We start from the raw sequence: 26,052 nt of genomic DNA on the forward strand, positions 1-26,052 counted from the left end.
ACAAAAGACATTTCTTGGGGGTACAGACACACAACAGTGGTAGGATGCCACCATCACTGGTGATTAGCAACACAGGTGGCCTCCTACCAGTGCATAAATCATAAACCAACACCACAATACGAGTAACGAACTAATGAACACACACAACACTGTTACATTCACATTCACCATCACGCCAGAACAATCATAAAGCAGGTGTCTGCGCCCGCCACTGCCATTAGCTTCGGTGTTGCAGCGCACGTGAACGGTGGAGCAGGAAATGGGTCAACAAGAAAGCAAGAAGCAAAGCTCGGCAAAGCAGCAGTGTGCACAATGCATGTCCAGATGACTAAGGCCCACAACATCTACAATGCACAACAAAAATAGATTAAAACTGGACAAACAGGAGAAGCTAAATAAAATAACCCAATACATACCAGTGCAGCGGACGGCTCGACACTTGAGGCAGGGTGCAAGTTGGAGAGTTTGCCGTCGCGGAACAAGCCATGCACCTGAACAGCACGGAGGACAGTGTGGCAAGCAATGGATAGTGCTGTAAAACCATGGTTGCCGATATTAACCTCCTGAAACAGTTGAAACGGTAGCGCAAGAGGGAGAAAATAGAGCAATTTCATACCGGCAGCCAGGCGGGAAGGAGTGTAGTGGCAGAGTCAGGTGTTCAGGTGTTCAGGTGTCCAGGCACCTGGGCAAACACTACCCACCATTTTATATGGTAGCCAAGAACACCTATTGGCTAACCAATTAGGCTAAGCTGCTACAATGTCAACAATAAAATTCTGCATCAGCAAATGTTGCATTCTAACTAATGAAGACTAATTGCAGCCCTAGTGGTCAGATTAAAATTAAAATGACATTTCGTGCGTGGCCTGAATAATTTCATGTGCAATAATTCTGAGCGGTCTGTGGGGCCACGCACCCGTGCAGCTTAGAGGGAACATAAGTCATATCACAGGACAAGAATCTTAGATGTAATACCATTTTTATTAACATGTAAAGTGCAGATGCATATAAAGTGAGAAGTATTTACCATTTTGAAAAAAAGAAAATGAGATCAGTAAATTAAATACATTAACACTTTTCAACTCATAGAATTGGACAAATAAGAACACTGCACACAATGCAAAAGTGACAATTTAACAGTCCAGTGCATGTCCCTGTAATGGGTTTCATGTGCATTATCATTATATTCCAAAGTCCATCTTAGTCCACCTCCTCAATGGTGGGGCCCTGTGAACTGGCCCCTGGACCGCTGCTTGGCTGAGCTCCTGCTGGCATCCCTCCTGGCATGCCTCCCTGGTACAGTTTGGAGATGATGGGGTTGCACACCTTCTCCAGCTCCTTCTGCTGGTGCTCGTACTCCTCTTTCTCGGCCATCTGGTTGTTCTCCAGCCAGGAAACGGCCTGGTTGCACTTCTCAACAACGGTTTTCTTGTCCTCCTCACTGATTTTGCCCTTCATGTTATCATCCTCAACGCTGCTCTTCATGTTGAACGCATAGGACTCCAGGGAGTTCTTGGCAGCAACCTTTTCTCTCTGAGCGTCATCTTCTGCTTTGTATTTCTCTGCATCCTGCACCATGTTCTCAATGTCCTCTTTGCTCAACCTGCCTTTGTCATTTGTAATGGTTATCTTGTTCTCTTTACCAGTGCTTTTGTCCACTGCCGACACATTGAGGATTCCGTTAGCATCAATGTCAAAGGTCACCTCAATCTGGGGAACTCCACGTGGGGCCGGAGGGATCCCAGTCAGATCAAACTTGCCCAGCAGGTTGTTGTCCTTGGTCATGGCTCTCTCTCCTTCATACACCTGGATCAGGACCCCGGGCTGGTTGTCTGAGTAGGTGGTGAAGGTCTGGGTCTGTTTGGTGGGGATGGTGGTGTTGCGCTTGATGAGGGCAGTCATGACTCCTCCAGCCGTCTCGATGCCCAGAGACAGCGGGGCCACATCCAGCAGCAGGAGGTCCTGGACGTTCTCAGACTTGTCGCCCATGAGAATGGCAGCCTGGACTGCAGCACCATAGGCCACTGCCTCGTCAGGGTTGATGCCCTTGTTCAGCTCCCTTCCGTTGAAGAAATCCTGTAGCTGCTTCTGGATTTTCGGGATTCTGGTGGAACCTCCCACCAAGACGATGTCATGAATTTGTGACTTGTCCAGCTTGGCATCTCTCAGGGCCTTCTCCACAGGCTCAAGGGTTCCCCTGAAGAGGTCGGAGTTCATCTCCTCAAAGCGAGCTCTGGTGATGGAGGTGTAGAAATCAATGCCTTCATAAAGAGAGTCGATCTCAATGCTGGCCTGGGTGCTGGAGGACAGAGTTCTCTTGGCCCTCTCGCATGCTGTGCGCAGCCGCCTCAGTGCCCTCTTGTTCTGGCTGATGTCTTTCTTAAACTTCCTCTTGAACTCCTCCACAAAGTGATCCACCATCCGATTATCAAAGTCTTCCCCACCCAGGTGAGTGTCCCCAGCTGTGGCTTTCACCTCAAAGATGCCATCATCGATGGTTAGGATAGAAACATCGAAGGTGCCACCACCCAAGTCAAAGATGAGGACATTACGTTCACCACTCTTGCTTTTGTCCAGTCCATAAGCAATGGCTGCTGCTGTGGGCTCGTTGATGATCCTAAGCACATTCAGTCCAGCGATCACTCCAGCATCCTTGGTGGCCTGCCGCTGTGAGTCATTGAAGTAGGCAGGTACAGTGATGACGGCATTGTTTACTTTCTGCCCCAGGTAGGCCTCAGCAATCTCCTTCATCTTCACCAGGACCATGGAGGAGATCTCTTCTGGGTAAAATGTTTTGTTTTCTCCTTTGTACTCCACTTGAACTTTGGGCTTTCCTCCGTCACTGATTACTTGGAAGGGCCAGTGCTTCATGTCAGCCTGCACGACGGGCTCATCAAACTTTCGTCCAATCAGACGCTTGGCATCAAAGACGGTGTTGTTGGGGTTCATGGCCACCTGATTCTTTGCAGCATCGCCAATCAGTCTCTCTGTGTCTGTGAAGGCCACATAACTCGGGGTGGTTCTGTTGCCCTGGTCGTTGGCGATGATCTCCACTTTTCCATGCTGGAATGCCCCCACGCAGGAGTAGGTGGTACCCAGGTCAATTCCAATGGAAGCACCTTTTGCCGATGACATCTTGAATTCTGAACATACAAAACAAAATCAAAATAGAGTGAAAAACGTTTAATAGCCTATGTTAGGCCAAAAGCATGCACCCCTTCCCAATAACTATTCAAGTTAAATTGAATAGCACAAATATAATGTCTTTGCAATCAATTTCTGTGTATAGCAAACTTTTCAAGTTGGACTCTTTTTGGGTAGCCTATGATTTTTTTTAATAGTGTAGTGGTTATTCTATAAATAGCCAGTATGTAATTGCAAATGTGGTCATATTACATTGTAATATAGCCTAAATCATAGACTATACAGTCGATGGCCTAACAGGTCTGTAAATAAATAAATTGTGTTTTAGTTTTGATGTTAATGTAACTTCATTCAAATTTAAGGAAGCATTGGGAAAAACATATTGTAAGATCAATACATTTCTCAACTTTAGTCTATAAAGTGTCCTAAATATAATTTTGTGACACAAATATTTACTCACAGTAGGCCTCGTTGAAATTATTTTGAAAGTTGCTTCGATGATAAATTTGCTTGAGGACCAATTCTGTTCGTCTTCGTCTTCTTTCTTCCTCGGGATAGCCTGCTCCCTGCTGCTTTCCTCCCTTCCACTTCAGACTCTGGACAATTACCTGAAGTTCAGATATATATCTCGGCGAACCGCACTCCAGCAGGTTCTGGAACAGTCATTCAGCTCTAACCAATAAAATCGTTGGCTAGTCTGCATTGACCAATACGATTGCAGGCTACGTTGTGCAGACGAGAAAAACACACTACAACAGCTGAGACTTCCCAGCAGCAGCTGTTAGAGCTTTCGTGAACTTTCCTAAATACATCTGAAGTGACACAGACGGTTCTAAATAGATTGAATCGAAATTAAACAAATGCAGGCTAAGCTGTTAAGACTGTTAATGATCGGCTATAGATACTGACCATTTATTAACAGTCTCTTTGCTGAGTTTGGTCTAATCAAATAAGCCTAGGCTACTGTAAATGTGTGTCTTCCAATAATAACATTCCCATTTTGTCATAGAGTTTTTCCTTCAGTGTGTTAGGCTAAGACATAGACGTATAGCCTACCCTACACAGTTGAAGATGGAAAGACACCTGTCCGTTCTAATTTAAAGGATTTCGCATTAGGCTATATTTATTTCATTCACGATCAGACCTGATCTTAATGATAATGTAGCCTTCTGGAACATTTGTCCTTTAATTTGGGGATGATTTTCGACAGAAAGTCTACAAGAATCCAAGGTTTCGGTCTGATTCGGATAAACTCAATCGACGTGCCTGCCTCAACCTTCCCTGTGCATTGACAGGAGAAAGCCTGTAGGGAGCACATGTGGCGTTTTTGTTGTGGTCGGCCACTGAAGCACAATTTCTGAGAACACACGTTTACATAATGATGTACTGCAACTGATGCACAATAAACTATATCCAGCATGTAGAGAAATAGACAATTCTGTAGCCTACATATACAAGTCAAAATATGTAACGCATAGGCCTACAATTATGAAGTATCCTCGATAGAATTAGGCTATGTGTAAGTTTTCAGACTATACAGAAATAATTTGGCTTCGCTTACAAGATCAACTTTTTGTTTGCAGTAAGGTAGGCTATTATCTAATCTTTGCTCATAGTGGTTGATCTTATTTCATGTGTGTATTTATTAGTAGGTTACCGTTATAGCATTAACTGGACTAATGTTCATCTCCGTCTTTCAGATAGGCCTAGATGGTAGGATTTATTCTGAGATTGACTGTGATTTGATTTGATTTTGATCATAATCTTTCAACCAAAAAACAACACTGGACCAATACATAGAGACTGGCTACATAGCTGAACACTCCCTTCCTTTCTGAAAATATTGGTGGAGACTGCAGAGCACTGATGTGTCAGTTGTGAATGAGCTGGTTCATAGAGTTGGCTTTTGTAAGTGAACACCTTCTGTCTGAGAGATGTTTTTTTTCTGATTATTAATACAAGTTGACATAGGATATTTTTGCCACACTGTTCTGCTATGGACACATATTACTGTAACTGAATGCTGTGTAGTTGTTATGCATGTAATGCAACCAATCAATATTACCATCAGGTTAGAAGGGCTGGGTGGAGAGGCCTGGCAGTCTACAGTAAGGAGATAGTGAGAGAAACGGTTGCATGTTGTATGATGTTTTCCCTTCCCACGCAATGTAATAGTGTGGGTTTTCTTTTGTAATTCTAAGATTTCGAGCAAAATAGGCTTACACTGAATACTTAAATTATAAAAATGGACATTATAGTCTAACAATATAAGTAGTGTGGTGGCTGCAGACCCTTGTTCCTTTCTCAGAATGTTGAAAGTTGAAATATGTTGAGATTATGTAGGAAGGCCAATATATGGTGACCCTCTATCTTGATTGGAAGTTGTCAAGTGGTATTGTTCACTAGAAAGACAGTGCCAGAATTCCCAACACTACAGAGCCTACAGCGTTGCTGTGTCAGATTATCCTCAACCAGTGTCCAGGCTTGGCCAAAACTAGAGGCATTACGAGTTATCAGACACTTAAAAACATACCTCTCATTAGTTAAAAAGGACTATTTTTATAAAGTCCACGGACAGTCAAGGCTGACAAATGATGAGCACACAGCGCCCTCCACTGTCCTACAAGCTACATAACAATACCTACAGTATGTGACATAACTTGTCATACATCAGATTTATGAACAAAAGACTATAATTTCTTAATGCTTGTGTTAAATAATTTCACTTTAAACACGATTTGATATCCATGTAATACAAATCAGGATAATTATTCATGGTGTGAATAAAACAGGAGAAAAGGTGAAAATTACAAAATTTTATTCGGAAACATTGGAAACTGCAACCAAGGGCAAATTGTTGGCCCCCTTTAAAAAAAAAAAAAAGAACAAAAAGACATCTTAAAATGAGTAAAAGAGGAAGGCAGTAAATCACAAAAATATATTACATATTGTCCCAAGAGAAAGAGACCACAAATATGTGCACTGTAAAAACAAACAATATACAATTTTAAACAATTGAATAAATATCTGAGGGAATTTCATGTGCGTTCCAAAGTCCACTTTAGTCCACCTCCTCAATGGTGGGGCCCTGTGAACTGGCCCCTGGACCTGCCTGGGCACCACAGCCTCCTGCTGGCATTCCTCCTGGCACGCCTCCCTGGTACAGTTTGGAGATGATGGGGTTGCACACCTTCTCCAGCTCCTTCTGCTGGTGCTCGTACTCCTCTTTCTCGGCCAGCTGGTTGTTCTCCAGCCAGGAAACGGCCTGGTTGCACTTCTCAACAACGGTTTTCTTGTCCTCCTCACTGATTTTGCCCTTCATGTTATCATCCTCAACGCTGCTCTTCATGTTGAACGCATAGGACTCCAGGGAGTTCTTGGCAGCAACCTTTTCTCTCTGAGCGTCATCTTCTGCTTTGTATTTCTCTCCATCCTGCACCATCTTCTCAATGTCCTCTTTGCTCAACCTGCCTTTGTCATTTGTAATGGTTATCTTGTTCTCTTTACCAGTGCTTTTGTCCACTGCCGACACATTGAGGATTCCGTTAGCATCAATGTCAAAGGTCACCTCAATCTGGGGAACTCCACGTGGGGCCGGAGGGATCCCAGTCAGATCAAACTTGCCCAGCAGGTTGTTGTCCTTGGTCATGGCTCTCTCTCCTTCATACACCTGGATCAGGACCCCGGGCTGGTTGTCTGAGTAGGTGGTGAAGGTTTGGGTCTGTTTGGTGGGGATGGTGGTGTTGCGCTTGATGAGGGCAGTCATGACTCCTCCAGCCGTCTCGATGCCCAGAGACAGCGGGGCCACATCCAGCAGCAGGAGGTCCTGGACGTTCTCAGACTTGTCGCCCATGAGAATGGCAGCCTGGACTGCAGCACCATAGGCCACTGCCTCGTCAGGGTTGATGCCCTTGTTCAGCTCCCTTCCGTTGAAGAAATCCTGCAGCTGCTTCTGGATTTTAGGGATTCTGGTGGAACCTCCCACCAAGACGATGTCATGTATTTGTGACTTGTCCAGCTTGGCATCTCTCAGGGCCTTCTCCACAGGCTCAAGGGTTCCCCTGAAGAGGTCGGAGTTCATCTCCTCAAAGCGAGCTCTGGTGATGGAGGTGTAGAAATCAATGCCTTCATAAAGAGAGTCGATCTCAATGCTGGCTTGGGTGCTGGAGGACAGAGTTCTCTTGGCCCTCTCGCATGCAGTGTGTAGCCTCCTCAGTGCCCTCTTGTTCTGGCTGATGTCTTTCTTAAACTTCCTCTTGAACTCCTCCACAAAGTGATTCACCATGCGATTATCAAAGTCTTCCCCACCCAGGTGAGTGTCCCCAGCTGTGGCTTTCACCTCAAAGATGCCATCATCAATGGTCAGGATAGAAACATCGAAGGTGCCACCACCCAAGTCAAAGATGAGGACATTACGTTCACCACTCTTGCTTTTGTCCAGTCCATAAGCAATGGCTGCTGCTGTGGGCTCGTTGATGATCCTAAGCACATTCAGTCCAGCGATCACTCCAGCATCCTTGGTGGCCTGGCGCTGTGAGTCATTGAAGTAGGCAGGTACAGTGATGACGGCATTGTTTACTTTCTGCCCCAGGTAGGCCTCAGCAATCTCCTTCATCTTCACCAGGACCATGGAGGAGATCTCTTCTGGATTAAATGTTTTGTTTTCTCCTTTGTACTCCACTTGAACTTTGGGCTTTCCTCCGTCACTGATTACTTGGAAGGGCCAGTGCTTCATGTCAGACTGCACGACGGGCTCATCAAACTTTCGTCCAATCAGACGCTTGGCATCAAAGACGGTGTTGTTGGGGTTCATGGCCACCTGATTTTTCGCAGCATCGCCAATCAGTCTTTCTGTGTCTGTAAAGGCCACGTAACTCGGGGTGGTCCTGTTGCCCTGGTCGTTGGCGATGATCTCCACCTTTCCATGCTGGAACACCCCCACACAGGAGTAGGTGGTACCCAGGTCAATACCGATGGAAGCACCTTTTGCTGATGACATCTTGAACTCTGCACAAAAACAAAAACAATTGAATATAATTCATATAATTTCATATACTTTTACAAGGTAAATATGTAGACTGCTGACGCTAATGAACTACCAACAAGTTCTACAATATACTGGCAAGCTTTTAGGTAAAACTACAATTCAAACTACAATAAAATACACAATACACAAAACACACAATACATATACTGTTTTCCCAGCTTTTGGATGGGTAATTCCATAAAACATCCGAAAGCAAACGATGGAAATGCCGTCATTTTAAATGTCATCTAAACACCATTCATCAATGTCTGCATTAGTCGTTGGCACCACCTCAGATGCCAGCAGTAGCCCAAATGTAATCATTTTTGAGACATGACAACATAATATTTACTCACAGTGCCTGAAAGTTGAAAGTTGTCTCGATGGTAAATGTTCTAGTAGTAAAGTCCTGTTCTGCCTCTTCTTGATTTTTCAGAACTGCACCGCTGCTTTCCTCGTTCACTTGTCTGACTACTGAAGTTCCAACCTACAGTATATATCTCAGCAGCACAAGTTCTCCAGCAGTTTCTGGAACTGTCAGCCAACTCTGACCAATAAAATCGTCCTATGTCTGCATCGACCAATAAGAGTACAGCATGTTTGCTGTGTAGGCTACTGACGGACACACCCACACACTAACTGGAGTAGTCTCTCCTAAGGTTCTACCGCTCCGAAATTAATTTATGTTACATTTTATCATGTACCAAATTGAGTGCTGAAATGAAACAGACTAGAAGTCTAGGCTAAACGTAGAAGCATCGTGTTTATTAAACATCAATGTCCCCCGATCAGAATCAATTCGTCTTTGGGATAAAGCGGAAGAAAATTAAATGTTTTCAACAAAAAGAAAACAAAGAACAAACAACCCTTCTCTTCCATTTAAAAATAACCTCACTGATGTCCACGTTGTCGATAAAACATTATTCAATGAGTAGTAGTTTAGTCTAGGCTAGGATAGTCTCGACAAACCGAGATGCATCAAGAATATTCTACACGCTTCTGAAAACGTCTTTACAGGATGAGCAAACTGCAACATGATTGGTCCGTACCAAATGAGCTCTGCCCCCATTGGTAAGGAATACAGAGCTTTCCAGAAACTGCGAGAATGTAGCGCGCGGATCTATAAAGACAGTGGGCTTCCAGTGTGTTTGACAGTTCACTTGAAACATCTCAAAAACAAGTATCTAAAGTCGACGGAAGACCAAAGGGGTTTTCGACGTAAGTCTTCTTCTACAGACGAACAAAGGTAAGTCAACGCGGATCGAGTTTCTTTTCACTTGACCATATTATCAATGTGGGCTATGTTGTAAATTGTAATGTTAGGTATGATAAAGGACCGTGTATATACCTTAACGTTACAAGTCCTCGGCGCTTTTGAAATCGCTGCCGCTGTTTCTGTATTAGGCTACAGGGGAGCTACACCAGATGCGTAACTGAAACGTACCGTTTTACGCGACGCGTAAAATCCATTTTTAGAAGACTGGTCTATTGTTTTTCCGAATGTACGCGCCACTGTCGCGTCTGGTGTAGCCTAGCTCAGAGCCATATAGAAAATGATTTTTGCTGCTAACAGTTTCTCATCAAAAAAGCGCCCGGCCCGTCCTGTCAAAAAAGACGCCCATTGTAAACCACACATAGCCATATAATAGGCCTACAGGCTGTTACACTGCAAATGCCATAGGAAGGAGCATAACAATTTAACAAAATAGTTGGTTAACGTAACGGTGATGACCGAAGGGATGTGTGGACCATAATATGGTGTGTGGACTGTCACTTGATTTATCATCACACATTTTAAGTAGTGCTGGTCTCCTTGGTAACATGTCTGTGTCCTCCTATCATTGATGTGAATGCTGTGTGTTAATAGACATTACATGTAAATTAGGTATACAAGTTTTTATTAATTGAAACATATGGCAAAGCTTGTAACGTGATTGTATTAAGCTAGTTAATTAAATAGAAAAATGTAGGCCTATATAGACTAGCCTAGTAAACGGAAGCATGTACTGTAGGCTAAGCCTATCTAAATGAAATTTCTGAAAACTTAGAAATCATTTGAGTTACTTTTTTGAATAATACTCTCTTCTGCTGTTATTTCTTTTTTCTCATGTAGATATCAACATGACAGCAAAAGGTGCTTCCATCGGTATTGACCTGGGTACCACCTACTCCTGTGTGGGGGTGTTCCAGCATGGAAAAGTGGAAATCATCGCCAACGACCAGGGCAACAGAACCACCCCAAGTTATGTGGCCTTCACAGACACAGAGAGACTGATTGGTGATGCTGCAAAGAATCAGGTGGCCATGAACCCCAACAACACCGTCTTTGATGCCAAGCGTCTGATTGGACGAAAGTTTGATGAGCCCGTCGTGCAGTCTGACATGAAGCACTGGCCCTTCCAAGTAATTAGTGACGGAGGAAAGCCCAAAGTTCAAGTGGAGTACAGAGGAGAAAACAAAACATTTAATCCAGAAGAGATCTCCTCCATGGTCCTGGTCAAGATGAAGGAGATTGCTGAGGCCTACCTGGGGCAGAAAGTAAACAATGCCGTCATCACTGTACCTGCCTACTTCAACGACTCACAGCGCCAGGCCACCAAGGATGCTGGAGTGATCGCTGGACTGAATGTGCTTAGGATCATCAACGAGCCCACAGCAGCAGCCATTGCTTATGGACTGGACAAAAGCAAGAGTGGTGAACGTAATGTCCTCATCTTTGACTTGGGTGGTGGCACCTTCGATGTTTCTATCCTGACCATTGACGATGGCATCTTTGAGGTGAAAGCCACAGCTGGGGACACTCACCTGGGTGGGGAAGACTTTGATAATCGCATGGTGAATCACTTTGTGGAGGAGTTCAAGAGGAAGTTTAAGAAAGACATCAGCCAGAACAAGAGGGCACTGAGGAGGCTGCACACTGCATGCGAGAGGGCCAAGAGAACTCTGTCCTCCAGCACCCAGGCCAGCATTGAGATCGACTCTCTTTATGAAGGCATTGATTTCTACACCTCCATCACCAGAGCTCGCTTTGAGGAGATGAACTCCGACCTCTTCAGGGGAACCCTTGAGCCTGTGGAAAAGGCCCTGAGAGATGCCAAGCTGGACAAGTCACAAATTCATGACATCGTCTTGGTGGGAGGTTCCACCAGAATCCCGAAAATCCAGAAGCAGCTGCAGGATTTCTTCAACGGAAGGGAGCTGAACAAGGGCATCAACCCTGACGAGGCAGTGGCCTATGGTGCTGCAGTCCAGGCTGCCATTCTCATGGGCGACAAGTCTGAGAACGTCCAGGACCTCCTGCTGCTGGATGTGGCCCCGCTGTCTCTGGGCATCGAGACGGCTGGAGGAGTCATGACTGCCCTCATCAAGCGCAACACCACCATCCCCACCAAACAGACCCAGACCTTCACCACCTACTCAGACAACCAGCCCGGGGTCCTGATCCAGGTGTATGAAGGAGAGAGAGCCATGACCAAGGACAACAACCTGCTGGGCAAGTTTGATCTGACTGGGATCCCTCCGGCCCCACGTGGAGTTCCCCAGATTGAGGTGACCTTTGACATTGATGCTAACGGAATCCTCAATGTGTCGGCAGTGGACAAAAGCACTGGTAAAGAGAACAAGATAACCATTACAAATGACAAAGGCAGGTTGAGCAAAGAGGATATTGAGAAGATGGTGCAGGATGCAGAGAAATACAAAGCAGAAGATGACGCTCAGAGAGAAAAGGTTGCTGCCAAGAACTCCCTGGAGTCCTATGCGTTCAACATGAAGAGCAGCGTTGAGGATGATAACATGAAGGGCAAAATCAGTGAGGAGGACAAGAAGACCGTTGTTGAGAAGTGCAACCAGGCCGTTTCCTGGCTGGAGAACAACCAGCTGGCCGAGAAAGAGGAGTACGAGCACCAGCAGAAGGAGCTGGAGAAGGTGTGCAACCCCATCATCTCCAAACTGTACCAGGGAGGCGTGCCAGGAGGAATGCCAGCAGGAGGCTGTGGTGCCCAGGCAGGTCCAGGGGCCAGTTCACAGGGCCCCACCATTGAGGAGGTGGACTAAAGTGGACTTAGTTTGGAACACATCATGAGTGCACATGAAATTTCCTCACCAATATTTGTCAATTTGTTGAAATGTATACATTGTTTTTCTACAGTGTTCATACTTGTGCCTTTTTTTACTTGAAAGAAGATTGTTAATATATTTGATGTACTGTAATTTACTTGCTGTCCTCATCTATTGCTCATTGTGGGATGGCCAACGGTTTACTCTGGGTTGCATTTTATATGTAAAATAAATTCCTGATTCCATTAAATTCCATTTCCTGATTTTTATTGGATGACTATGAAATAGTGTTTAAAGTGTAATAGTGTACGTTAATTAACATAGTGTACGTTAATTAATCTGTGAGAAAATATTTGTCTTGAAATTGAAAATATTTTTTAAATATTCAAAATAAAAGCCTTTTTCATGTGGCCAGAAGGTATAGGTTGGTGGATATGTTGTATGGCGAATGAACACTTTCATCTTGATGGATACCACCCTTTATGAGTGGTCAATATTTAATGCAGAATGCAGGCCTAATGAAATGTTATTTAAAACACTCTGCACAAATGTATTTTCATCGACTGTATTACAGGTTATTTCACAATGCTTTATATGGGACATTGTTATGTACTGTAAGTATTATGCCAATAGGACACTTGAGGGTGCTGTGCAGTGTGAACCCAATACCTGATTTCCCTGGTCTGTGGTCTGTTATTTAAATATAAAGACCATTTAACAAACGAAAATCTATATTTTTAAGAAGTGTCTGGCAGCTGTTCGTATCTCTGTCTTTTGCCAAGCCTATAGCTAGTACTTTTATAATTCAATCAAATGTAGTAAATGTTTGAGCTATGAATGCCAATGCCTCTTGATAGGGTTGGGCTTGTCTGTGTGTCTGCTCGCAAAACAAAACAACTTGACAACTTACAATCAAGTTAGAGAGCTGAGCCACCATATCTTGGCTTATCTCCAACATACTAAATATGACATACTAAAGCATTTGAACTTTTCCAACATTTTGTGATAGGAACAGGGGTCTACACTCTGCAGTCACCTGACAGCTCATTGGTAGGCTATGTATGCATGGCCATGTATATCAAAGGTGCAGTCCGAGATTGTGTAGGAAGTCGTGAACGACCAAACGAAGCACGCCAGAGAGTTTAGCCCTACCTTCAGTATTCCCAGAGAAAGTCCTCGCAGAGTTTTGGGGGACAGGCTACCCCCAGTGTACTCACAGAATATGTTGTATGTTTGTATGCTTTAAAAAATAAAATGATAAAAAAAATGTATAATAATAATAATAATGATGATGATGATGATGATGATGATGATGATGATGATGATAACAATAATGATAAAGCTGATTTCTCCCAATTATTTGGGAGATGGAAAAAAATCATGCAACATGCAATACTTGCTCATCTTGTTTTCAGCTCTTGTCTCACTCCGGCTCCTTTCTGTAGACTGCCAGGCCCCTCCATCCACCCCTTTACCTGATGGTAATATTGATTGGTTGCATTGCATGCATAACAACAACACGACATTCAATTTAGAAGTGTCCATTGTGGAGCAGTATAACAAAAATATGATCCTATTCTGTATATATCATTTAATAAAAAAAAGAGAGAGAAAAAAACATCTCTCAGAGAGAAGCTGGCTCTTGGTGTTGACTTAGAAGAGCCAGCTCTATGAACCAGCTTGTTCACAATCAACACATCACTACTCTGCAGTCTCCTGAAGTTCATGTGATCAGAAAGGTAAGGGGTGTTCAACTATGCAGACGGTATCTCTATATGGTGCTTTGGATTTATTGGTCAAAATGGTCTGAGATCAGAGTCCATCTCAGTGTAAATTCAGGCCTAATCTGAAAGAGGAATGTGAACCTCTGTATATTTACTATCAAGAATATATGATGAGCTCTCAACCACTATGTCTTGTCTTCTGTAGCCAATGCCACTAACAGAACAGGCAACTGACTTGACCATCTCAAAAATCCTTTCAACTGTTTAATAAAATAGTGTCAATATACAAAAAATGAAACATCAGCAATCTAGTTCAAACAAAACGAATCAGCTCCATCTCTTTGTCGCCACTAGAGACAGTGTTGGTCACAAAACTGTGTTGCTTCTTAAACTAACCTACGCGCACACATGCGCCACATGACACAACCCAGCACACCTCTCCTATACAGACCAAAAGACAAACACAACCATATCAACCAACATACAAATAATAACTTGCAACATACAGTAAACTCAAATGGGCTCTACACACTATAGATAAGATTTGTAGCCTACTGCCAACGAGCAGTGAGTTGATGTAAACTAGAGCAAATAATAAGAAACACCACGATGTAGGCTTTAGAAATATGTTATTATGTTATTATGATGATGATAGTAATATGTCTAGACTATTTCATTACGTGTTGGACATGGTTTATTGTGCGTCAGTTACATCATAGACCTATCTAGCCCTAAGGTATCGGCCTCTTAAACCATTGTAGACTATTCTGAAACTGTGATTGAGTAGGCCTAGGCTACACTACTCAACTAGGCTGAGTGAACCCTGCCTGACATCACAAACAAATATCTCGTGTGCCCTCTATAGGCTTTCTCTTGTCAGTGCATGGTCAAGATTGACCCAGCTCTCTCGAATGAATAAAACCAGGATTCACATTAGCCAAGAATGTTTGCTAATAGACTACTCATCTGCATAAGAAAGGGAAACGATTCAAGAAATTCTGTCACATATTAGGCTAATGCATGCCATAATCGTAGGTTGCGATCAATAGGCTATATGCCTATACGGGTCGTGGATGAAAGAAAAACCTGTCTCATTGCGAAATCCTGACAGCTCAGACAACCAGAAGAGGCATATAGAAAAGCGCAAGCCTTCTGTCATGGCTTTAGGAAAGGCACACATGACTTTTAAGTGGCAGTATGTAATATTTAAAGATTAGCCTTCTAATTTGCTCAATTTCAACACAATATTTGCCACGGGTTGAGTCACTTCCTGAAAGTTCGCGAAAGTTCTGACAGCTGCTGGAAGCCTCAGCGATTGTGTATTTTTCCGCTGGAAAAATACTGTAATCTTATTGGTCAATGAAGACCAAACAACGATTTTATTGGTCAAAGTTAGGTGACAGTTCTAGAAACTGCTGGAGTGCGGTGTGCTGAGATATATATATGGGGGAATTCTGATAGGTGTTCAGAGACTGATTGGAATATAGTCAGGGAGCCATGGGGTCAGACCTGGCTTTGTCGGTTAAAGTTTTTTTTTTTGCAGAATCTAGTAGACTAGGGGTACCTCTTTAAGATTTAAGAGGGTGCCCGGTGATATCCCTTGGGCAATTTCGTATATTAAGCCTTTCTTGTCCAATGTGTTGACTATAAGGCGGATATACTACAGGTGAATAGGGTAAAAAAATTAACAAGCAGATATCACTATGAAACTTCACCAGTTGATTACTTAGATCAATATGAAAAATAAATGTATTACAAGTTTTCTGAAATTTAATGTTTGAATATGCAAATTAGGTATGATGTAATTAAATATGCGCTGATTTGCATAAACGTAAAAAGATCAAATCTGAACATTGGATAAAGCCAGTTTCAATTTTTTTCTTTTCACTTTGTTGACATAACAGATGAAAAGTATTTCAGAGAGGGAATTATGGATATCTCATTTAGTTATTCAGTAAATCAGAAAATACTATACCAGCCTTTAAAAAATCAATTTTCGCCATGTTTTTTGGAATAAAATGTCATGTAAATCAGGCTAAGAATAATATATCAACAAACCCCTTTGCAAAAACCTTCTAAACATGGTTAGGTATAACACTGAAAAGTTTGGTGTATGTAGATGCTTGTGAAGTGGAGATTTTGTTCTCCGAGTGAGAGAGGAAACTCATCCATATCCGCTATATTCAACACATTGGACAAGAAAGGCTTAATAAACGAAATTGCCCAAGGGATATCACCGGGCACCCTCTTAAATCTTAAAGAGGTACACCTACTCTACTAGATTCAGCAAAAAAAAAAACTTTAACCGACAAAAGTGAAGTGTTCCTTTAAGGTTCTCGTGAGCTTTTGGCAGACCAGACCAGTCACTAAGCCATGGGGTCAGGTTGCAACCAACCCAGGTCAGACCTGGTTTTGTTGGTTAAAGTTTTTTTTTTTGCTGAATCTAGTAGAGTAGGTGTACCTCTTTAAGATTTAAGAGGGTGCCCGGTGATATCCCTTGGGCAATTTTGTATATTAAGCCTTTCTTGTCCAATGTGTTGAATATAAGGCGGATATGGATGAGTTTCCTCTCTCACTCAGAGAACAAAATCTCCACTTCACAAGCATCTACATACACCAAACTTTTCAGTCTTATACCTAACCATGTTTAGAAGGATTTTGCAGAGGGGTTTGTTGATATATGATTCTTAGCCTGATTTACATGACATGGCGAAAAAAACATGGCGAAAATGGATTTTTTAAAGGCTGGTATATTTTCTGATTTACTGAATAACTAAATGATATATCCATAATTCCCTCTCTAAAATACTTTTCATCTCTTATGTCAACAAAATGAAAAGAAAAAAATTTAAGCTGGCTTTGTCCAATGTTCAGATTTGATCTTTTTACGTTTATGCAAATCAGCGCATATTTAATTACATCATACCTAATTTGCATATTCAAACATTAAATTTCAGAAAACTTGTAATACATTTATTTTTCATATTGATCTAAGTAATCAACTGGTGAAGTTTCATAGTGATATCTGCTTGTTAATTTTTTTACCCTATTCACCTGTAGTATATCCGCCTTATAGTCAACACATTGGACAAGAAAGGCTTAATATATGAAATTGCCCAAGGGATATCACCGGGCACCCTCTTAAATCTTAAAGAGGTACCCCTAGTCTACTAGATTCCGCAAAAAAAAAAACTTTAACCGACAAAGCCAGGTTCACCTAAATTATGGCATTTGGCTCCCGGACTAATACAGTGAAGAAGCAAGAAGTCGACGAAAAGAATTGTAGGCTCCCACAAAAGAAAACTTTCAAGATTCCATTACAACTGTGAGTAAATGTTAATTTATTGTAGGCTATAAAATGCTGTTGAGGCTTTAGAGTGGGGCTAAACCTCGTAGACTGAAGCTGATAGCCTATAGCCTAATATAGAGAAATTAATTAATGGCAAATTAATGAATTGTAGCCTATGTTTTTTACCCCAATGCTTCATTGAACTCAATTAACATCTATATTAAAGCTCAAACATAATATTAGTTCTTAGATGGACATGCTAATCTTAGATCAAGATTAACATGTCCATCAAAACTCAAAAATAATATTTTTTATTTACTTAACTTAAATCATTAACATTTGCACCATGCTCCAAAATAATGTTTATCATTCACATGTTATTTCAACATGTTAACATTTAACATGACCACATTTGCAATGACATACGCTTCATGGAATAACCACTGAAAAATCCATAGACTAGACCTAACATTACAGAAAGCAAAATCAAAATTGTCTTAACAAATGTGATATTTTTACTCTTTTCAATTGTTATAGGAAGGCAATATTGTTGATGGTGTATCAGAAATATTATAACACAGGCTATTATTTTGTACAGAAATCAAGATGTCATCAGCAAAAGGTGTTTCCATTGGAATTGACCTGGGTACCACCTACTCCTGTGTGGGGGTGTTCCAGCATGGAAAGGTGGAGATCATTGCCAACGACCAGGGCAACAGAACCACCCCGAGTTATGTGGCCTTTACAGACACAGAGAGACTGATTGGCGATGCTGCGAAAAATCAGGTGGCCATGAACCCCAATAACACCGTCTTTGATGCCAAGCGTCTGATTGGACGAAAGTTTGATGAGCCCGTCGTGCAGGCTGACATGAAGCACTGGCCCTTCCAAGTAATCAGTGACGGAGGAAAGCCCAAAGTTCAAGTGGAGTACAAAGGAGAAAACAAAACATTTAATCCAGAAGAGATCTCCTCCATGGTCCTGGTGAAGATGAAGGAGATTGCTGAGGCCTACCTGGGGCAGAAAGTAAACAATGCCGTCATCACTGTACCTGCCTACTTCAATGACTCACAGCGCCAGGCCACCAAGGATGCTGGAGTGATCGCTGGACTGAATGTGCTTAGGATCATCAACGAGCCCACAGCAGCAGCCATTGCTTATGGACTGGACAAAAGCAAGAGTGGTGAACGTAATGTCCTCATCTTTGACTTGGGTGGTGGCACCTTCGATGTTTCTATCCTGACCATTGATGATGGCATCTTTGAGGTGAAAGCCACAGCTGGGGACACTCACCTGGGTGGGGAAGATTTTGATAATCGCATGGTGAATCACTTTGTGGAGGAGTTCAAGAGGAAGTTTAAGAAAGACATCAGCCAGAACAAGAGGGCACTGAGGAGGCTACACACTGCATGCGAGAGGGCCAAGAGAACTCTGTCCTCCAGCACCCAGGCCAGCATTGAGATCGACTCTCTTTATGAAGGCATTGATTTCTACACCTCCATCACCAGAGCTCGCTTTGAGGAGATGAACTCCGACCTCTTCAGGGGAACCCTTGAGCCTGTGGAGAAGGCCCTGAGAGATGCCAAGCTGGACAAGTCACAAATTCATGACATCGTCTTGGTGGGAGGTTCCACCAGAATCCCGAAAATCCAGAAGCAGCTGCAGGATTTCTTCAACGGAAGGGAGCTGAACAAGGGCATCAACCCTGACGAGGCAGTGGCCTATGGTGCTGCAGTCCAGGCTGCCATTCTCATGGGCGACAAGTCTGAGAACGTCCAGGACCTCCTGCTGCTGGATGTGGCCCCGCTGTCTCTGGGCATCGAGACGGCTGGAGGAGTCATGACTGCCCTCATCAAGCGCAACACCACCATCCCCACCAAACAGACCCAGACCTTCACCACCTACTCAGACAACCAGCCCGGGGTCCTGATCCAGGTGTATGAAGGAGAGAGAGCCATGACCAAGGACAACAACCTGCTGGGCAAGTTTGATCTGACTGGGATCCCTCCGGCCCCACGTGGAGTTCCCCAGATTGAGGTGACCTTTGACATTGATGCTAACGGAATCCTCAATGTGTCGGCAGTGGACAAAAGCACTGGTAAAGAGAACAAGATAACCATTACAAATGACAAAGGCAGGTTGAGCAAAGAGGACATTGAGAAGATGGTGCAGGATGCAGAGAAATACAAAGCAGAAGATGACGTTCAGAGAGAAAAGGTTGCTGCCAAGAACTCCCTGGAGTCCTATGCGTTCAACATGAAGAGCAGCGTTGAGGATGATAACATGAAGGGCAAAATCAGTGAGGAGGACAAGAAGACCGTTGTTGAGAAGTGCAACCAGGCCGTTTCCTGGCTGGAGAACAACCAGCTGGCCGAGAAAGAGGAGTACGAGCACCAGCAGAAGGAGCTGGAGAAGGTGTGCAACCCCATCATCTCCAAACTGTACCAGGGAGGCATGCCAGGAGGAATGCCAGCAGGAGGCTGTGGTGCCCAGGCAGGTCCAGGGGCCAGTTCACAGGGCCCCACCATTGAGGAGGTGGACTAAAGTGGACTTAGTTTGGAACACATCATGAGTGCACATGAAATTTCCTCACCAATATTTGTCAATTTGTTGAAATGTATACATTGTTTTTCTACAGTGTTCATACTTGTGCCTTTTTTACTTGAAAGAAGATTGTTAATATATTGATGTACTGTAATTTACTTGCTGTCCTCATCTATTGCTCATTGTGGGATGGCCATTGGTTTACTCTTGGTTGCATTTTACATGTAAAATAAATTTTGTTTAAAAAAAAAGACATTTCCTGATTTTTATTGGATGACTATGAAATAGTGTTTAAAGTGTATAGTGTACGTTAATTAACACGGCTGTGAGAAAATATTCGTCTATATATTTTCAAATATTCAAAATAAAAGCTTTGTTCATGTGGCCAGAAGGAATACATTAGGTTGGTGGATATGTTGTATGGTGAATGAACACTTTCATCTTGATGGTCTTATACCACCCTTTATGAGTGGTCAATATTTAATGCAGAATGCAGGCCCAATGAAATGTTGTTATTTAAAACACTCTGCACCAATGTATTTTCATCGACTGTATTACAGGTTATATCACAATGCTATATATGGGACATTGTTATGTACTGTAAGCAGGGCTGTACAGTGCGAGTACACCGTCGCATATGCGCCTGAAAAATAGAGTGTGCGAATAGAAAAAATAAAAAGGGCGCACACGTGCGAATACTGATTTAATAGTACTGTCATTCACACTTCGCTCCTAAAATGAATCCACACAAAGTGGATCAAAGTATAGTAAAATGTTCACGCATCTGTATACAAATTTCAGAGTTGACAACTCTTGTGCACCTGGCTGGACACTCACGCTTTCAGCATCAACCTTGCGCTCTCACACACACGCAAGAAATGTCACTTCTTGTGCACCCGAATCATTGGTCTGATTGGTTGAAGGACTATCCAAACTAGTCATAAACGTTTATGACATAACACTTCTTTCATTGTCATTCAAGTGTCATTAGGTTTTTGTCATGGCAGGTACTATTCGGCTAGCCTGGGAATACCCATATGAACTTTCGGTAAATCTCAATAGAGAAGGGTCTGGTGTCAACAGGACTACAATTCTGTCATAGCTCAGTTTTGGTCATACAATGACACAAATATAACTCTGGAGGGCGCTGTCTGCTTAGTTTACACAGAGCCATCACCACTGAGTTACAGTAACGCAGAGCAAAAGCCTAATTTTACTGTGGTGGAGGCTCATCTGAATCAACCAGTGAAATCCCAATTTGACCTGCGTTATTGTCAGATTACTGACCTCTGGTTATGAAGATGGTCAGGCTACATATAATCAGTGGTGGGATTATGGATGGTTTACCGATATGTGGCCGTCTGAAACTTCAGACTGCATTGAGGACAGAACAAGTATAGGTCTCTCTTTACTCAGAGCTTTAAGAGCGGTTGTGTTGAGAAAGCTCTGGGTCTATTTTTCTTCACACAAAGTGTCTATCTCGTCACACAAATGGCAGAAAAGGTTTGTCATAATATCTCCTGTCTCTCATGAGCTTCTGTATTCCATACAAGAGTGAAAGACACATCCAGAAAGAAGTTAAAGTATACACAGTAAACATGTAAGCAGTATTGAAACCAAAATCTTTATTTTTCCTAATTTAAGGCCTGTACACAGACCGATTTTACAGAAAAAATATTAATTATGCAGACTATTAAAGACATGTATTCTAATTAGTCTGTACATCCCCAAGACAAAGTTCATAACGATGAAAAAAACATTCGGAACATATTGCATGCAAAAAATTGGGCGGGCCTACTTAATGCTGTTGTGAAACTGTGTATTTTACGTATGGGTGCAAAAACAAATCATCTGTTAAGCCTGAAACGGTATGCTTTTTGTCCTTCTGTAAGGCAGCCTCAAATCTTGAGGGGACAGAAGTGTGTGTGTGTGTGTGTGTGTGTGTCTGTGTGTGTGTGTGTGTGTGTGTGTGTGTGTGTGTGTGTGTGTGTGTGTGTGTGTGCGTGCGCACGTGTGTGTGTGTGTGTGCGCACATGTATGTGAGTGTGTGCATGTAGACTTGAGAAAAGACAGTGAGACAGTGGCCACAACCTGCTTCCCATTTGCTCCATTTCCTCGTTGGCTGCTGCTCATCTGCGCTCGGGGCTCCTGATCGCTGCCACATGGCGGAGGGGTCACCTGAGAGCAGAGGTCACGGGGTCAGGGCTGGAGCTGCACTATTGCGCTTCACGTCGCACAATTAAAGAACTGATTACACATAACCACCTACCTACTTATAGAGGCTGAATAGATCATTTGTCTGAAGCTTCAGAGCAGACGATTGACCAAAACGTATTTTTATTCAATTTGAAAATGCATGTTAAAGGGAGTGAACGAGAGCTGTAACTTTGTGTGAAGTGTCATTTATTTTGTCACAAGAGGGCCTCAGTGAGCTGTTCCAGGGACTTTGGCTGTGACCTTGGAGACGGATGTCAAAACCACTCGCTTATTATCCAATCAGTCGTTCTGGGAAATTAATCAACAGGAAATCAGATAAGGTTTCTAAAAAATCTATATGAATAATTATGCCTTTTCACTATTAATCAAAATTATCCAAACAAACTATTCTGTAAGAGGAAATCATCCAAAGTTATTTTGTATGAAGGAACCACCACAGAAAGTATTATTAGTAACCTCTATCATTCATTGCCTGTACAAATGTCATAACCATAATAACACTTAACTAAAAACAAAATTCTTATCATTATTAGTCATTTGATTGCAGTCTAGTTCCCATGCAGGGATTTCAGTTTGCTGGAATGTGATACCAGAGATTAGTTGTGCTCTCCCTCTCTGATTTGTGTGAATGGTTAAAACATATTCGAAAAGATTTAAAACATTAAAGTTCAATTGGTTGCGAGAACTAAGAGTGTCTTGGGAAAGGAGTCTGTGGCGTTGCCCAGACAACAGACATGACACAGCCAAGGTGGCTATGAAACAGAAACAATTTACAAAATGGTCAGACAGATATGCTAATACAAACGGAGCAAGTCCAGACTCTTAAAAGAAAACTACTGCTGCTGGAAAGTCTTGTGTCACTTTGAAGTCATTGTCAAGTTAGAACATGTTCATGCAGTCCGTATTGAAAATAGAAACATGGCTCTCATCAGCACATGACACAACATTTCCCACAATTCAAGTTATTTTAACCTGGTCAGTGTGCTGCACTCACCGCAAGTGGTGCTCGATTTGAAATATTGCACGATGACATATCACACATCATACTCAGTTTGTGACTTCAGCGAAATAAGAAACCAAGTTTCCTCCCTGTGAATTCTATATCTAAATGAGATGAATTCATAATATGACTGAAATACAACATTCATTTCGTTAATGTTTGTCTTTTCTCCGTTTTTTTTTAACTGGCTCTTTGTGCTGTTCCTCTCTGAACAGTGGCCTTGTACTGCAAAGTATTTCTCCTTATCAGTGACCCTCCTTAGCAGGCTGGGAAACACTAGAGAAAGTTAAGTAAACATTCTGGTTTGAAGGAAATCGTATGGTCCAGCCACGACACTATGGGAGCGCAGGGGAGTGTTCGGCATGATATCATGTACTTTTACTTTAGCCATAACAGCTCAGAGCAAACGCTAGGCCAAGTTATTCTCCCAAGTTAATAAGTAAGTTGCAGTGGCAAGATTCTCTCATGCCATAACAAACATCATGAATGCTCAGATAACTTTTCATAATCAGTTAAAAATCTCTAGCCATTTTGCCAACTTTTTTCAGGACCGGTTTGTAAGCATTCATTCATTCATTCTTTCATTCATTCATTCATCCATTCATCCATTCATCCATTCATCCATCCATCCATTCATTCATTCATTTCAAAATGGTATGCTGTTCATCTGCCCTGCCTAGCATTATTTAATGTGCACTGAAGTCTATATCTGCCACAGTAACGCAAAGGAAGGGAAAATGAACCGGACAATGCTGTTGCCGCACATCAGATGTGGACCTTGTGATGCTATTGGCTGTCAGGCTCCCCGTTGGCCGATTGATGACCTCAGCTATGACGTCAGGCCGCATGTCCCTCCCCGTGCCGTGAGTTAAGGACCGTGTCAAATTGGCTGATTCACTCCGTTCATCCATGATTAAAATGACACTGTAACATGAGTCAACACGTCCTTGACCAACAGATGGCAGGTGGGGTGGTGAAGTCAGCCCAATAAGCACACACTGCCACCTGCAAGTTACTGCCTCAGCCGGTGACACTTGCTTCTGTAATCATCACTCACTGCGAAGTGGCGATATGGAATCTTTGTTTACCGCGGCCGAGCTGAATGGCATAGCATTCGCATTTCACACTCGCGCTAAAATAAGAAAAAAAAAAAACGTTTTGGTTTCAGCCATTGGTCCTCGGGCCTGGAGGAGCAAGGACAGGAAATGAGGTAAATCCATTATCTGCTGGCGTGTGGGAACTCATGGGCCAGGCGCGGCGTGCTGATTAAATTAGAGACGAGGTGCGTGCCTCTCTCTCTCTCTCCCTCTCTCTTTCTCTCTTTTTCTTTCACACACACACACACACACACACACACACTCTCACACACAGGCAGGCACCCATCCATCCATCCCGCCCCAGAGGTCTGCTGGAATGATTGTGTGCGCACATCTGTATGCGCTCTCACTATAGGACGCCCAAAGCATGGAGATCCCATTTGTGGGCCTTGAAAGAGAAAGAAAGAAAGAGAGAGAGAGAGAGCAAGAAAGAAAGGGAAGGAGAAAGAAAGAGAAAGAGAGGGCGGGACAGAATGTAGCTGAGAGGAATCTGGCCTCCTGGAGAATGGAATGGCGCGCTGGGTCCCCGAACAGTCAGAGAGGAGGGGAGGTTGAGCGTTTGTCTCGGGGGACAGATGCATAACGCTTGCCACTGTCCCACCTCCTGGCTAAACGGGTGGGTGGGCTTTTCGCTCTTGTGCGGACTGAATGGATATCAGCACAGACTCCTGCCGAAGAGAGCAGGCCACGTGTTTTCTTCCTCTGAGGCCGGCGAGGACAAATCTCTATCTGAAATCAAATCGGGGCCCGTTTTCTCTACCTCTCCTTTTAGGGTGGAGTGCTATTGGGACATGATTTATTAGTTGCGGCGGGCCAAACGTCTTCTTTTCTTTTTTTATGTCTTCCAGCCTCAGAGCGAGGTGTAATCGAATCCCGTCTGGGTGACTATCTCAGCAGTTTGGGTCGTATCCAGCCCAATCAGGGCCTGCAGACCGCCGGTTTGATCCGGGTCCCATCGGACCATGATTGAAGACATGCTTATATGGGGCGAGTTAGGCTATTTTCAATGGGAGTGGTTGCGCATTAAAAAAATGCACTGACAGAGGAGTCTTCACCTCTCCTCAGATAAAACGGTTCCATGTGGCGCAGCATTAACTAGAGCGATTTATTTTTCTTTTAAACGGCATGCAGGGCCGCGAAGAAGTCATAGCTTAAAAAAAAAACGTCACGCGCGATTGTCTTAAAGCGGAGGGGTTGTGGTCACTGCGTTGGGAGCTGAGCTGACAGCTCATTCGGGTGCAAAGAATGCCAAGACTCAAAGCTCTCTATTCTGACAGACATGGTGACTGTTCGTTACACACTGTATTACACAGGCACTCACTCACCCACACACTGAGCATATAGTCTTGAGAAGATACCACAACACTCATTCATTTTAATGAAGTCTGTTGGGTGATGCAACTAGAGAGAAACATAAAACAGGCGATGGCTGATGACAGCGCAGAACTCCAGAGTCAGCGAGGCAAGTTCATCACTCCCAGCTTCCTTCTTTCTAGTCTACAATTAAGCAACACGACAGAGCCGGGGGGGAGGAAGAGATCGAATCCCTCGTGAGTCACATGGGGAGACTTAAAATAGTCCCCCTTTTCTGTGTCAGTGGGATTCGCTGATGGAGTAACGGAATCGGGCGGGAGTTCATGAGAATCCCGTCACTCTCCCGCTCCCCGTCTCCTCTCCCCGTGATTAAGAGGGCTGTTCCATGCCCGTTATATTGGGGATCGTGTCAGGGGTTGACCCACAATTTATGACGGGGAACCCCGTAAACCCAGCGAGGGCTTCGCTCCATGGGCTGTGTGATGGTGTTTTCCTTCCTTTAGTCTCCCCTCAACAGACACGACCCCGGGCTTCGGTTCAGACGCCAAGCCAGTACCTGCTCGAGTGATTCACAGGCCGCCTGACTCCTCTGGAAAGGACCTTCGCCGTAAACCAACTCGGATGGTTTATCCCCTCAC

At 43.3% G+C, this 26,052-nt stretch overlaps 4 protein-coding genes across 4 annotated transcripts; 2 read left to right on the top strand and 2 right to left on the bottom strand.

The window, feature by feature from the left end:
- Positions 1–1,200: 1,200 nt before the first annotated feature.
- On the bottom strand, positions 1,201–3,724 carry LOC134092744 (heat shock 70 kDa protein-like). The gene is made up of 2 exons (XM_062545796.1): positions 3,605–3,724; positions 1,201–3,143 (listed from the first exon to the last, which is right to left on the bottom strand). Exon 2 carries the CDS (start codon positions 3,133–3,135, stop codon positions 1,201–1,203), a length of 1,935 nt encoding a protein of 644 aa, XP_062401780.1. The 5' UTR covers positions 3,136–3,143; positions 3,605–3,724.
- Positions 3,725–5,985: 2,261 nt separating this feature from the next.
- On the bottom strand, positions 5,986–8,769 carry LOC134092736 (heat shock 70 kDa protein-like). Its single transcript, XM_062545786.1, has 2 exons — positions 8,527–8,769; positions 5,986–8,151 (listed from the first exon to the last, which is right to left on the bottom strand). The coding sequence occupies exon 2, from the start codon at positions 8,141–8,143 to the stop codon at positions 6,206–6,208; it is 1,938 nt and encodes a 645-aa protein (XP_062401770.1). The 5' UTR covers positions 8,144–8,151; positions 8,527–8,769; the 3' UTR covers positions 5,986–6,205.
- Positions 8,770–9,310: 541 nt separating this feature from the next.
- Positions 9,311–12,479, top strand: LOC134092750 (heat shock 70 kDa protein-like). Its single transcript, XM_062545807.1, has 2 exons — positions 9,311–9,416; positions 10,284–12,479. The coding sequence occupies exon 2, from the start codon at positions 10,292–10,294 to the stop codon at positions 12,224–12,226; it is 1,935 nt and encodes a 644-aa protein (XP_062401791.1). The 5' UTR covers positions 9,311–9,416; positions 10,284–10,291; the 3' UTR covers positions 12,227–12,479.
- Positions 12,480–17,203: 4,724 nt separating this feature from the next.
- Positions 17,204–20,016, top strand: LOC134092757 (heat shock 70 kDa protein). The gene is made up of 2 exons (XM_062545820.1): positions 17,204–17,278; positions 17,841–20,016. Exon 2 carries the CDS (start codon positions 17,849–17,851, stop codon positions 19,784–19,786), a length of 1,938 nt encoding a protein of 645 aa, XP_062401804.1. The 5' UTR covers positions 17,204–17,278; positions 17,841–17,848; the 3' UTR covers positions 19,787–20,016.
- The last annotated feature ends 6,036 nt before the right edge of the window (positions 20,017–26,052 follow it).

Source organism: Sardina pilchardus, chromosome 1 (assembly GCF_963854185.1).
Source record: "Sardina pilchardus chromosome 1, fSarPil1.1, whole genome shotgun sequence".
Lineage (NCBI taxonomy): Eukaryota > Metazoa > Chordata > Actinopteri > Clupeiformes > Clupeidae > Sardina > Sardina pilchardus.